The sequence below is a fragment of the Chiloscyllium plagiosum genome, chromosome 19, assembly GCF_004010195.1.
Source record: "Chiloscyllium plagiosum isolate BGI_BamShark_2017 chromosome 19, ASM401019v2, whole genome shotgun sequence".
Taxonomy (NCBI): Eukaryota; Metazoa; Chordata; class Chondrichthyes; order Orectolobiformes; family Hemiscylliidae; genus Chiloscyllium; species Chiloscyllium plagiosum.
Genome location: NC_057728.1, coordinates 22849402 through 22864482, shown reverse-complemented (window position 1 = coordinate 22864482; position 15081 = coordinate 22849402). Strand labels below are relative to the sequence as shown.

Below are 15081 nucleotides of genomic sequence, written 5' to 3'. Positions count from 1 at the left end.
AGGGCCAAAGGGCCTGTTCCTGGACTGTAAAGTTTCTTTGTTCTAATCCTCTCCACCAGGCTGCCATCCAGGCATTAAGTTAAAAATTATTTCCATGAATCAAAAAAATCTTGTTAATTTTTCATTCTTGTTAATTAAATCAGCTTAAAAATCTGAATTTAAAAATTTAAAACAAATCACCAAAGTTAGCAAACTTTTTGCAAGTTGCACAGTCATATTTTAAACAAATGCACATGAACTCAGGAAACAAAGTTTTACAAACTGAAGAAACAGCAATTACCATCAGCCAATTTTCTGCAAAGACCAGAGACATTTGCAAAAATAAAGTTTGACAAATACGTAAAGCATATTTAAGTTCAAAATAACAGTAGCTAAACTTGGGAGTTCATTTCTTAAAAGATGAAATATGTGAACTTCCTCATATTGGCTTAAGTGCACAGTAATTAAAACATTCAGACTTCCTTGGTGCTGCGGTCCTGGCTTCCTGCTATTATTAGTCCTGCATTCATTGGAAATGAGACTTTACCTGGTAGGCGCAGAGAGAGAGAGAGAGCGTGTGAGAGAGAGAGAGCGTGTGAGAGAGAGAGAGAGCGTGTGAGAGAGAGAGAGAGCGCGTGAGAGAGAGAGAGAGCGCGTGAGAGAGAGAGAGAGCGCGTGAGAGAGAGAGAGAGCGCGTGAGAGAGAGAGAGAGCGCGTGAGAGAGAGAGAGAGCGCGTGAGAGAGAGAGAGAGCGCGTGAGAGAGAGAGAGAGCGCGTGAGAGAGAGAGAGAGCGCGTGAGAGAGAGAGAGAGCGCGTGAGAGAGAGAGAGAGCGCGTGAGAGAGAGAGAGAGCGCGTGAGAGAGAGAGAGAGCGCGTGAGAGAGAGAGAGAGCGCGTGAGAGAGAGAGAGAGCGCGTGAGAGAGAGAGAGAGCGCGTGAGAGAGAGAGAGAGCGCGTGAGAGAGAGAGAGAGCGCGTGAGAGAGAGAGAGAGCGCGTGAGAGAGAGAGAGAGCGCGTGAGAGAGAGAGAGAGCGCGTATGAGAGAGTGAGAGTGTGCGAGTATGAGAGAGTGAGAGTGTGAGAGGATGAGAGGGTGAGAGTGTGAGAGAGTGAGAGAGTGTGAGAGAGTGAGAGAGAACACAAACGTAGAAACTCGGAGCAGGAATTGGCCTTATGGCCCTTCAAGCCTAATGTACATTTCAATGCGATCATGTCCTGCATCAACGTGCAAGACTCCCACTTTCTCCCTATAAACCTTTATGCCTTTAAAATCTAAAAATTCATCTTTCTTGAATATATTCAGTGATATAGCCTCCACAGCCTTTCGTGGTAAAAGTGTTCCACAGATTCACTTTGAGTGAAGAAATTGTTTCTCCTCTCAGTCCTAAATATTCAAACTCTTATCTCATTGTTCTCGACTCCCCTGCCAGGGAAAGTAATCTTCCGGCATCTAATCTGTTGAACTCTGTTTGCAATGTGTAAAATTTCCTCAGATCCCCTCTCATCCTTTTAAACTCTGGAGAAGACAGGCCTAGTCAATCCAAGCTGTCCTCATAGGACAGTCCTGCCAAATCCATTCATCATCTTAGTGAACTTTTATTGTACTCACTCTATGGCAAGTCTATTCTTTCAACTCGGGGGACCAAAACTGCATGTCACACTCCAGGCGCGACCTCATCAAGGTCCTATACAAGTGCTGCACGACACCTCTACTTCGGAATTCTCATCCTCTTGCAATGAAGGCCGATATATCACTTTTTTTATTCCTAATTGCTTGCTGCGCCTGCATGTCTACTTTTGTTGACTAGTGTACAAAGGCACCTAGATCCCTAGAAACAAAAGCAGAAATTGCTGGAAAAGCTCAGCAGGCCTGATAGCATCTGTGGAAAGAAATCAGAGTAAACATTTCAGGTCCAATGACCCTTCCTCAGAACTAATGGTAGCTAAGAAAATGCCAGTTTATAAAGAAGATAGGGTGGAGAGGGGGTTAGAGCCCACAGAGAAGAACAGTTGTACAGACAAAGGAGTGAACAACAATCTGGCTAGAAGGGTGAATAGTTGTTGATGGGGATTGTTAATGGCTAACAATGGGTTGTAAGTAATAGCAGACCATGTGATAACAAGGCCTGGTGTGTGGGAGTTGGGGTAAGGACATGGGAGAGTTCAAACCCTAATCTTATTGAACTTAATATCGAGTCCAGAAGGCTGTAGAGTTCCCACACAGAAAAATTAGGTGCTGTTCTTTCAGCTTGCACTAAGCTTCACTGGAACACTAGAGCAAGCCTGAGACAGAGATGTTGGCCAGGGAACAAGGTGGACTGTTGAAGAGACAGGCAACTGAAAGTTCAGGGTCTTTTTTGTGGACAGAATGTAGGTGTTCTGCAAAGTGGTCACCCTGTCTACGTTTCATTTCTCTAATGTAGAGGTGACCACATTGTGAGCAAAGAATGCAGTAAACTAGATTGTGTGAAGTGCAGGTAAAGCGCTGCTTCACCTGGAAGGTGTGTTTGTGCCCTTGGATACTGAGGATGGAGGAAGTAAACAGGCATTATACCTTCTGCTATTGCAGGGGAAGATGGTGGGGCTGTTTGAGGGGAGGGTCTTTTGGAAGAGAAGGAAGAGTGGACCTCAGTGCCCCAGAGGGAACAGTCCCTGTGGAAGGATGGAAGAGAGGGGAGGGGAGGGGCACATGTGTTTGGTGGTGGTATTTCACTGGAGGTGGTGGAAATAGCAGCTATTGATCGTCTGGCTGTAGATACTGCTGCGATGGTAGATAAAGACAGGGGAACCCTATCGCTGTTGTGTGATGGAAGGACAGGGGTTGAGGGCCAAAGTGCGGGGGATGGGTTGGACCCAGCTCAGCGCCCAGTCAGCAATGCTGCTGGAGAATCCTCAGTTGAGGAAGGCGGCTGCCATTTCAGAGGCTCCCTTGTTGAAACTGGCATCATCAGAACAGATGGAGACAGAGGTGGAGGAAGTGGGTGAATGAAATAGAGTCTTCACAGCAAAGATGGTATGAAGATATATATATTATCGTTTAATACTACTATTCATGTCTGTTTTCCACACAAGTGTGCATAACTTCACATTTAGTCATGTTGTACCTCAACTGCCATGTGATGCCCAGTCTCAACATTCCTGTCATTACACTCTAGCATTTTGCTCAATACTAATGTTAGACTAATGGGTCTGTACTTCTTGTTTCTCTCTTCCTCCCTTTTTTAAGAGTGAGGTTATATATTCCACCTTCCAACCTGTAAAATCTGCTCCAGAGTCGATAATAGTTTGGAAAATGATCACTAACCCATCTAACATTTACAGGTCATTACTTTTAGTGTAATACTTTTATCAGGCTGGGATGTATATGATCAGGTCCAGGTCCTTTGTCAGCCTTTAACTGCATTAGTTTATCAATATAATGTACCTGGTGGGAATGCAGAAACAGCTGGAAGGAAATGATGGCAAGAAAAAAATTATAGTGGTAGAAGAATCACTTGACCCGAAGGGCACAAATATTAGACCATTTAGATTTAGAGAGTCGACAGCACTGGTTCTTGCCACAATTTCTAATCTTCCTTCAATATGCAATTATGTCATTCTTACTGAAGATCAGCAACAAAATAAAATTGTTCAGGAAAAGAGAACTGATAAACCACAGAATTTACACATCAGTGAATATAAACTAAAAGTTGCCAAAGTCCCAGGATCAAAGGTTTCCTTATTCGAGGGAATTGATTGGTGACGAGTTTAACACTAGGGTCACCAAGTCTCAAATAAAGGGAGAAGCTGAGATGACCCCAGTCAGTATGGGAACTGTACCCATGCTGTTGGTATTACTGTTGCAAATCAGTCATCTCATCAACTGACGAAGGGCTTTCGCCTGAAACGTCGATTCTCCTGCTCCTCGGATGCGGCCTGACCTGCTGTGCAATTCCAGCACCACACTCTTGACTCCAGCATCTGCGGTCCTCATTTTCGCCTGAGCTATAAAATTAGTTGGCTATCAGCTTTGACTGATTCATAACATTCACTTATTTTAATAAGCATTTAGAAATATTACAGTCAATCAATATTAAGTTGCAAAAAGCCAAAATCATGCACACCACAGAATCAGCAGCATTTCAACTTAAGAGGAATCTCAGTGCTGAGGTCTATCAGCTACAACTGTCCTTTGGCTTTGGTGAAACCAGTCCTGGAGTACTGTGAGCATATGTAATTGCTATATTGGACCAAAGATATGTATGCATGAGAGGGGACTAGCAATGGTTAAAATAGATTCCAGAGTGAGAGGTTATCCTGTGTTTAGAGACCGAGTAAACTGGAGCAGGAATTTAGAAGAAAGAGGATTTAACAAAAGCCCCATAAGCACAAATTTGAAATCCATATTTCAATTAACTTTGGAATTCCATTAGTGTCTTCTACTGTGAACATTGATGCACAGCATTTATTCAACACCTAACACTTCCTAGTTCATCAGTATTATTTCTCCAATCTCATTCTGTAAGGGATCTATGTTCTCTCCTCTTTTTTATATATTTAAGAAGCTCTGCTGGCTGTCTTGATATTATTTGCAAACATTGCCTCAGAGTTTATTTTGTTTCTTTTGGTAGTGTTTTATTGATTTTTAAACATTACCCAATCATCTAGTTTACCACTAAGCTTTGCCATGTCATTTCTTCATAAACATTCACACAGATGAGGAGGTATATGTAGTTGGGCCGGACCATGAATAAATCTACTTTTTGCCAGTATCCATTCTCATATAAAGTTGTACTTGTATAGATTGAGGATTCATAAAATCAATACTTTGCGTTTTTGAAGAATACGTATTTTGTCAAATCTTTTCACCTTGCACTTTTCAGGATGATTCACAAAAATACCATTGTAAGGGGAAACCAACGTTTATTATGTCTGAGAGAACAGTGCTGATTGGTTGTCAAGTGGATTCTGAATGGTTGAGGCATTTCAATGGAAAATGCACAACTTAATAGTGGCAGACAGTTAAATCACCAGGCTTTGCTTAAATTTTAAACCAGGCAAGTTGACTCCAAGTCCCCTGAGAAATGAACCAGTAAATAGCTGTCACTTATTTTGAATTGAAACAAGTGCAGTACATATACATTTTCTTTCTCTCTGAAAAAGAACAGGGCCCTGGGTATTAATATATGCAGATTTAAATACATAGAAATGCACCACATTGCAAACCCAACTGACAATCCTAAATTAATGATGAGATTAATTATTTGCATACTCTGTATTATCCAACAAATGCATCCAACCATGGAATTATATCTAATGTTGGACAAAACATTAAGAATTTTGGAAGCACAGGCTGTTTGAGTGTGGTGATAGTTCGTTTCTACAAACAATGTTTGATCAGAGTCAACATGGCTCGTTTAAACATAAACAAAGTAATTAACAGTTAGTCATATCTATCTGGTGCATTCTCCATTGCAATATCTCTAACAACCAGCATCCACTTGCTAACCAATCAGCACACTCCTTTCATTCAGGAGACATGTTGATTTCCCCTTCAATTGTTATGAGCAAAAAATGAAAAGTCTGATCAAAATTCAAGTTCTGTACTACTATACGATGAATTACTAGTTATGATAATAGGCGATATGGGTGATATATTCTCTTGACCTTGTTTCAGGACAGATCATTTTATTATCAATTATAGCACCTCTTGGAAATCATGCCTATAATGTAGCAAGTCAAATTAAAATTATTTGCATCCAAGTGTTACTTTAACAGCATGAAATTTGAAATGCAGTAGTGCATAGATTTAAGTACCACCTATATTTGATTCCATGGTTTTGGCACAGCTGAACAATTCAAAATAAAGTTCAACAATAATTACTTCCTATTCTAGTGAAAGGAGACTTGCCTTTATTTATTTGTATTGGATTACCTGGGAAAAGGAGGCTACAGTTACAACCTTTGTGAAAGATATGAATTATTTCACCTTGGTCTTGAAATCAAGGTATCAATTTCTTCCTGTGATTGTGATAGTGTTATGTCTATCTACCTGTCATACCAAAAGAAGTCCAAACATTGAAGAACACTTGCACATTGCACAAATCAATAATAAAGCACATGGAAGTTCAGTTATTAAAGGCCTGATTACACTAAAATGGTGGACTTGTTTCAGCTATTGGCTCTTTTAGATCTTGCCATGTTACTTCCCACAGTTTTAAATAAATAGTACCCAGCTGTAAGACTTACTTTGGAGCATTTCAATACACATAGGAAAGCAATAGCAGACTATTTTATCTTAGAACCAGTGAGTCAAGTTGCAGAGCAACTAAATAAAATTAGACTCATTTTGGAGTGTCTGTTCAATTAACTTGAGACTGTTGCAAGCATGAAAGAAACTGAAACACTACCAACTGGCTGCAAGCCTAAAAACTAAAAGTTTATCTTTTCATTAGGTTGGCTGCTGACTTCTACAAATTATTGATCAACATCAGATTTTTTTTAAAAATGATGAGCAACAATCAGATATGAATTAATCAACAGATATAAAATAATTCGACTAAAGAACAGCTTATACATTAAAAGACTGCAGCTTTTAATAAAATGCCAATGAAACAGAAATGAAGTTCTAGTAACAAAAGTGAACTGCCATTATGACTAATCACAAATGAAGCATGGATGGATAAGACAGACTTTGTGTTGTAAATACTTTTCTACTGGTGCCAGCATTTTTTCATCCCTTTGACTGCTTCAGTCTGTTTGCCCATCAAATAATACCACACCAATAAAGAATTCATAAAGCTCTTCCATCCATCTATACCCGAGTATCTCTCTAGTAACATATAGCAAAATGATATGTAGATTAGATTAGATTACTTACAGTGTGGAAACAGGCCCTTCGGCCCAACAAGTCCACACCGACCCGCCAAAGCGCAACCCACCCATACCCCTACATTTACCCCATTAACCTAACACTATGGGCAATTTAGCATGGCCAATTCACCTGACCCGCACATCTTTGGACTGTGGGAGGAAATCGGAGCACCCGGAGGAAACCCACGCAGACACGGGGAGAATGTGCAAAGTCCACACAGTCAGTCGCCTGAGTCGGGAATTGAACCCGGGTCTCTGGCACTGTGAGGCAGCAGTGCTAACCACTGTGCCACCGTGCCGCCCACCGATTTAATTTAAGATTTAATTTTGTTTAAAGTAAAATTTGCTATGAAGAATACGTAACAAATATTTTGAGGTGATAATACCATGTCAAGTAAACTTAGAATGAATACTGGGTTTAGTCAAGATTTATAAGGAGGATCAACAGCATGAAATACAAAGACGACAAAATTTTTTCAGTGATAGAATTCAAACATTCCTAACTGGGTTAACTCACCTTGTGAACAAACTCTTCCATCTTTTCCATAGCATGATATGCCGGTAAAAGTGGTGCAATGCCCATGAACCCTTCTTCTTCAACCATTTCCCTTTCTTCAGATTCCATGTTACCCTGAAAGAAAACAGCATACATTCAAACATATTGCTGAAACCCTGATTTTTAGCCAGCTCACTAAATCCCATTTATGGGCCATCTAGCCTATTAAACAATATATCCCCAATCCTTCAGAATCACAATAAAGTTTCCTTGCTTAGAGTCAGAAATTCCATTTTGTCCTAACTGTAGAGAGTACCATATTGACAAATATATAAGTTACCTTTACCAAAGGTACAAGCATCACACTGAATTAATGGTGAGTATATAAGTGTCAAAAACTGCAATTACTTTCAAATTTGCAGGTTTATACAGTTTTCTTGAAAGTACAACAGCAACACTCAAATATCAATAACAACTCGTGGTAGAGGCAAAGTTCCATTAATTATCTACACCACTCAATTTTGTACACCTCGAGTGGGCCCCCCACAACCATCACTGTTCTCAGACAAACAATCCTAGTCTACCTTGCCTCTCTTCACAGCTGAAGCAGAGGAACTGAAATCCAGGCCTCCTGATTCAGAGATAGCGACACTACCACTACACAAGAGTCCCTAGTGATACATCCTCCATATTATGTGGCGATCAAAACTGCACAGAGTGTGCAACTTATATAGCTCCATCAAACTCTCTCTGCTCTTGGATTCAAAACCTCAGCTAATGAAGTCACGTATTCCATATGCTTCCTTAACCTGCCACCTTCAAAGAGCTATGGACATTCACACCACCTTATGTTGATCTGATGTACTTTCGAGAGTCTTACCGTTCACTGTGTACTCCCTTGCTTAGTTCGTCCTTCTAAAGTGTACTACCCCTCTCTTTTCTAAATTAAATTGCATTTGCCATGATTCTACCAATCTGACAAGCCCATCCTGTAGCCTAAGGTTTTCAGCCTCCGCTATTTACCAATTTTGATGTAATTTGCAAACTTACTGATCAAAGTATTCTGATTAGACCCTAGGCATGCAACTCTTATTCCTAACATGTTATTCCACTCAAATGAAAACCTAAAGAACTGTGGATGCTGTAAATCAGGAGCAGAGGTTGTTGGTTAGGGTTGGGGGTGGAGTGCTCAGGTGTGACAGCATCTGTGAAGAAAACGTTTCGGATCCAGTGATCCTTCCTCTGCTTTTCCTTCACGCTGCTGGACCTGCTGGTTTTCCAAAAGCTTCTGTTTTTGTTCCATGTTATTCCATTCACTTGGTTTGTCTCCTTATTTTTATTTTTTTGTAATTATCTCTCTGCCTCATTTAATTGGATTATAGGTCATCCTTATTCAACTATTGGCTTTTTACTCACACCATCTAACACCCTTGGTCACCTGCAGACACTTAGTAATCAACACTCCCCTCACACAATTTGTATGATCTTTTGATCTCTCTGTCCATAAATTCTATGTTCTGTGTGCTCCCCTCTCACTTCATTTGACGAAGGCACTATACTCGGAAAGCTTGTGATTTCAAATAAAGCTGTTGGACTATAACCTGATGTCATGTGATTTCTTACTTTATCATTCTTGTACACTACAAACAGTAAATAATCCAGCACCAAGCCAATGGACACTGACTTCTACTCACAAAAACAACCTTCCACCATTACCCTCTGCTAGTGAGCCAATTTTGGATCTAATTTGCTACATTGTCCTGGATCCCAAGGATTTTTACCATCTGGATGAGTTTTCCAATGTAACACTGTCAAAAGCCTTATTAGAGTCCATGTAGACTACATTAACTGCACTATCCTCACCTACATACCTAATTACCTCCTTAAAAAAGCTCAATTAAACCTGTAAGATATAATCTCTCCCTGAAAAAGCCATGCTGATTATCCTTGCCCTTTCCAGGAGGAAGTTAATTCTACCCATTAGCTTTTTTTAAAAAACAAAATTTTCCTACTTCTACCACTGATATTAGATTCAATAGCCTATAGTACCCTGACTTATCCCTACAAACCTCCCTGAACAATGGTACTACATTAGCTGTCCTCTAGTTCTCTGGCAACTCTCTGTGGCCAGAGAGGATTTGAAAAATTAAAGGTCAGGGCCCTTGCAATTCTCTCTCTCTTCTGGATCTGGGGCAGTTATCCAATTTTATAACCTCCTCCTTCTCAGTGTATCACAGTCACCTTTCCTGATTTCTACACCTACATTATCCTTCACTACAGTGAATAAGATGCAAAACCTCAATGTCTGCCAGCTCCACACACTGATGACCACTTTGGTTTCTACTCCATGGTTATTCTCTTGACCCAATATACTCATACATCTTTGGATCTTCTTTGTTCTACCTGCCAGTATTTTTTCATACTACCTTCTTGTTCTCCTAAGTTCCTTTGGCACTTGGTATTTTCCTAGGACTTTTGTGATTTTCCTACAAGCAGCTATCCCCAGTTCATTTTGGCCAGATCCTGCCTTATATAAAAATCAGCCTTTCCCCAATCCAGAACCTTTATTTTTAGTCCATCTTTATCCTTTTGCAGAGTTACCTTAAATCTTAAGAGTTACGATCACCATCTTTTAAATACCTTAAAATCTCTTGCCCAGAATACAGAACCTTGGGATACACAGCACATTTAAACAAAGATTTCAGATCAAACAACCTCAGACAAAATCAAAAATGAAAAGGATAGTGGAAAACTACAACAGAAACTTATCAAAATATTATTACCAAGGATGCTGAAGCATGCCAGTTCTTGGGGGCCTATGGCACTCAAAGACTTCTATTGTGCAGGTGATTCCACATACTTCTCCCCTCCCCCGCCATGGTCACTCTAATGCACATGTAAACTCAAGACAGACAGACAGTCAAGTGCTCCGACCTCCATCATGGTCTGCTGCCTGGATCTATTGATCTAGACCTGCCAGGTCCAAGAGCAAAAGATCTTCCAATCTGTTCTCCTCGCCTCCACCCCACCATATACAGGTTGGCCAGAAATCAGCATCATGGGGTTGAAATGTGACGAAAAATGTAAAAACATTTAATAATTCAACAAGCGCTGCAAACAAAAACATTCAAAACAAACAAGAAAGATTATTGCCTCTGGGCCACAAAACACATGGCCTAGCACATACTTACATATCTATCGCATACGATGACTGCATGGAGCACACTCCATGGCACATCACAGATGTGAAGGAGAACTTCTCCAGCAAGCCTGCTACTGGGAATTTCTGCTACCAGAAAATAGGACATTATTCCAGGGCATCTCCAGACAGTGGATTAAGGTGAGGAAATAGAAAGTTTGCAGCAGCCCATATAGAAAGTGTCTCTGTGCTACTTGTGGACACAAAGGAAATTTCCTTAAGACACTTCAGATCATAGTGCACAGGTTCCAGAGGGTGGACTCATTTCCTGGGGTCAATGTCAAGTTCCATATAGACTGGAGTCAGGTTACCTGAAAGCTCACTGCACTCCTGAGCTGCCTCAGTCTTGTGTATTTTTGGAGCCAAGTACCATGGTCATGAGTGCCCAGATGGCTTTGGTTGTGTAGCAGATGCTGACCAAAGACCAAAATGAAGACACCCGAAGTGATGTCATTCAGCTTGTTCCTCCAATATCCAACAAGTTTGAAATCTAGTCACCCTCAGCACCTTGAGCTCTCTCCTCCACTAGGCTCCTAGAACACAACTGACAAAGGCCACATTCCTGAGCAGCAGCTTCCTTACAACCACCACCACCCCTACGGGGGGGGGGGGGGGGGGGGGGAGGAGAGAGAGCTTTGAAGCGAAATAATTTTGCCCCAAACCTTAATCAGGTTCAGATACAGTACAGGCAAAACCTGGGAAAATATGCAAGTCCATTTCATAGACAGATACTGTACTTTATAATTGAGGCCACACATCTGAAAGAAGAAATACACTACCATGGTGCACCATCTTGGAGCTTTGCTTCACAGTCTTAAGGCAGAAAGTCACTAACTAGGTACAGAGGTATACCAGCACCTGAATGCCTGCCCTGAGCAGAAAATTCAGTACCTTAGCTCCAACCAAAATGTTGCTTTTTGTTCCAGTTCTCTATGGGAGTTACGACAAATTCCAGGGGAGGAATCAAAGTAACACATTATTGCTACAGTAGTTGGTTTACGACCATCACTCAACCACTAAATATCATCCATGCTCATGGATTAATTGATTTTGTGCTTATTCGGCCTGAGACTTCATGTCATTAATGGCAAATTCACCCATTATGCTAGAGATAATTCATGTTACTCATGAATTTCCCCTTGGTAAGTGATCTGCCATTATTTTATGCTCAGCTTCCGTTTCAAGCCAATTTTCATCCTTCAGTTTTTACTTATTTGCCCTCTTGCTGTTCAATTACAGAAGGATTAGTTTTGACTATTGTGAAGACATGTCTTTTTACTTTTATGCTTTATAAAATTGCAGACATAAATGAGAAAGAACTTGAAAAAGAAACAAATAACCCAATACTCATAGCAAGCACTGTGCAAATTGCTGTTTAAGCAAGCAATAATTAAAGTGGCTGTAGGCAAATTGGAGCCAAGGAGCTCTGTGCATAGATACAGCTAGGTGGCAACTTGTAGTTGATTGGTCTATGTACTAGTGAACAATTATTGATGACAAAATCCTTCTGCCTGCCAACAACCACATAATTGGTTCTCAGGAAATTGAACACCTTGGGGGTGGGAATAAAGTACAGGTCATTCTGCTATAACACGCATCAGTGTGAATTGGCTATAACATGATTGACGAATTGTAGATGTTATTTGGATAACACAAACTTTCTATTGAATGGATATAGTGACTTTCTATTAGCAATCTTCTACAGCGTGATGTTCTATACCGCGAGGGTGCAGAGGAATACAGATGTCACACTGTAGCAGAACGACCTGTAAGGAGAGGAGTTTTGATCTCTATCAGCACAACAGCTGCCCTTTGCAGTCAAAACTCACTTTAAAACTTTAAGAAAACCAGTTCACCGTTCCTTCAGCGGTTGTAAACAAGCTGCAATTTTTAGATTGCTAAGTAAGAGACCTTTAGTAAGCTAATCAGCCAGCATGTGTTTCTTGCAAACAAGTGGAAGGATCTAAGACAAACGATTGAAAAGCAACATTCTGACCAGCATTACAATTATAAAGGAGCACTTCAGCACCCTATGAACAGGGTCCACTGAACTGCCTCCCAGTTTTCTCTGCCGATAAACTGTTTTTCCTTATCTGTTTGCCTGTGCGTGTACACGTAAGAGTTTAAGGGGATTCCTTTTAATTTGCAGTGTTATACACTGACAGTTTACAACTCTTTACTTCTAAATAGATTAATTACTTCTAATAAATAACAATTCTTGTTCAGTACAAAGATCTGGTCCATACTTTCCATCAATCTGTATCTAAAAATGTGACAAGTTTGGAAATTCTTTACTTCAAAATATTTAAATTTTGTGACAACTCTGGGAATAGGGCTCGACTTCCAGCACACCACCCCAGTGAACTGTATCGCTCGAGTTCCGACACATTATCCCAGCGAATTGTATTATTACAGAATGTTGAAACAAAGGAGATAAATCAACCCATGATCCCCATATCAGCTCTCTGACAGAACTACCCAAATTTGTCTCACTTATCTGCACTTTCCCTATAACCCTGTAAATTATGTCCTATTATTTATCCAATTCCCTTTTGTTCCAAGTTTTATCATTGTCAGAAAGTTTGGTGAAAGTAGTGCATTCGAGATTACCATTCACTGCCTAAAAGTATATTTCCACAGATCACTACTGGCTTGGTGTTTTAATCAACATGTTCAGTCATGTTACAATAACTGAGGGGGCAGGTGGAACTTGAATATGACCTCTGGCTCAGAGGTAGTGACACTTCCTCTGTGCTACAACAGCTTCATCACCACTGGTTCATTTATTGATTCTTATTAGCTTCAGTTGTTTTGTCTTTTTACCCAGGACACACATTTTCCTTATGACTGTCATTTTAATTGTTTCAGCATTTTCCTACATTAATTCCAGTAAGCCCCTTTCTAGTTCTACCTTTACATTTTGTGCAAGTCAGTTTTCCTTTGTTCATCTAGTTACAGTCTATTTACTGAATCAGAACAGTTTGATTTTGGAAAATACTAAGGTATAGTCGTCATAATTGCAGAGGATACTATGGCTGCTCTCTCACTAGAGAAAGACAACTGTGGTGAGTTTAACCTAAGGATTACTATGCCTCAGACAGGCAAGGTTGAAAAGGCAGGGCCTTCACAGTAACCTCAGTCATTGCAGTAACTGAACATGTACTGTTGACATCACTCTGCATTGCAAGCCAGCCATGTAGCCAACTGAGCTAACTATGAGACTATAGTTACTCTACATGTTGAAATGCTATGCTGATGCAATAATGATTCAAAAACAAGGAAGGGATTTCCTTGCAATGCTGATGTTTACACAACATCAAGAAGTTTACACAAAACAGTGTTTGATATAAACAGTTTTAGTAAGTTACTCTAAATCAAAGTTTAAAATTAAACAGGATAAATCCAGATAACAAAAGAAAGAAATAGCAGAAGGAATGAACAGATATTCTGTGTCTTTTCACCATAGAAGCCTTAGAAATCTCCTCTAAGTCAATCACTAAAATAATAATTAGGAAACTATTAGACGGAAGGTCTGACAGGTTCCCCCCCAGGCCCAGATGACCTGTGTCCCCAGGTCTTAAAAGCAGCAGCTCTGGAGAAAGTAGCTGCATGATTAAAATCTCCCAAAATTCCTTCAACTAGAAAAGGCCTAATGTAATAATTATTCAAGAAAAGCAAAAAACAAGAAACAATGAGTCAATTAGTTCAGCATGTCTCATAAGCAAATTGCTGGAATCCATTATTGTTATGGTTAGATACATAGAAAATCAATGAGATCTGGCAGAGTCAACATTGCTTTGTGAAAGGGAAATTAAATTTATCCAAGTCATGATAGTTTCCTTAAAGAAATGACAAGTTGGATAAAGGAAAACAAACAGAATGCTGGAGAAACTCAGCAGATCTGGCAGCATCCATGAAGAAAGAAACAGTTAACGCTTCGTGCCTGGTATGATTCTTCTTCAGACCTCAGTTCTGAAGTTTCTCCAGCACCTTGTTTTTATATCATAACTCCAGCACCTACAATATATTGTTTTAATTTTAATATAGACAGGTTTGCTAACTCTAGAACATCTCAGTTTATTTATTTACACTTTAGAATGCTATTGGCAGAAGTTGTTTTTATTTAAAAGGTCAAAATCTACAAAAAAATCAATAATTTATCTCTTTCCTTGCACAGCTATGTTCAGGAAATTTAGAGAAATAAGCATATATACTTCTTGCATACATATAAAACTACATGCAAGTTAGCCAATTACTGCATCGAACTTGAACAAGATTTATTTTGATTAAACCATAATGTTATTTATTACAAAATCTGACTAATAGAGCTTGCTGAAACCGGAAATTTCTCCTCACTTCAGTCCTAAATGGTCAACCTCTTTCTGAAATCAAATCACTGACAGTTTAGCATTTGCCTGAAGTTTGATGGCATCAATCCAATGTGCCCAGGATTCTTGTCAGGGATTCCAGACTGGGATATCAATCCTCTTCCAAAGTCATCTTTGTTGCCTTAAAAAAAGGTAAACTCAACCCCGAATGTTACTTCTGCAAACCC

At 39.9% G+C, this 15081-nt stretch overlaps 1 protein-coding gene across 2 annotated transcripts in view; it reads right to left on the bottom strand.

Annotated features, from left to right (window-relative positions):
- Window positions 1-15081, bottom strand: part of LOC122559588 (adiponectin receptor protein 2-like) — a 71707-nt gene that overhangs the window by 18353 nt on the left and 38273 nt on the right. For both annotated transcript variants that reach the window (XM_043709320.1, XM_043709319.1), the window contains one exon: window positions 7349-7462. In XM_043709320.1, coding sequence (XP_043565255.1) covers window positions 7349-7462 — 114 coding nt within the window. The remainder of the gene's footprint in view (window positions 1-7348; window positions 7463-15081) is intronic.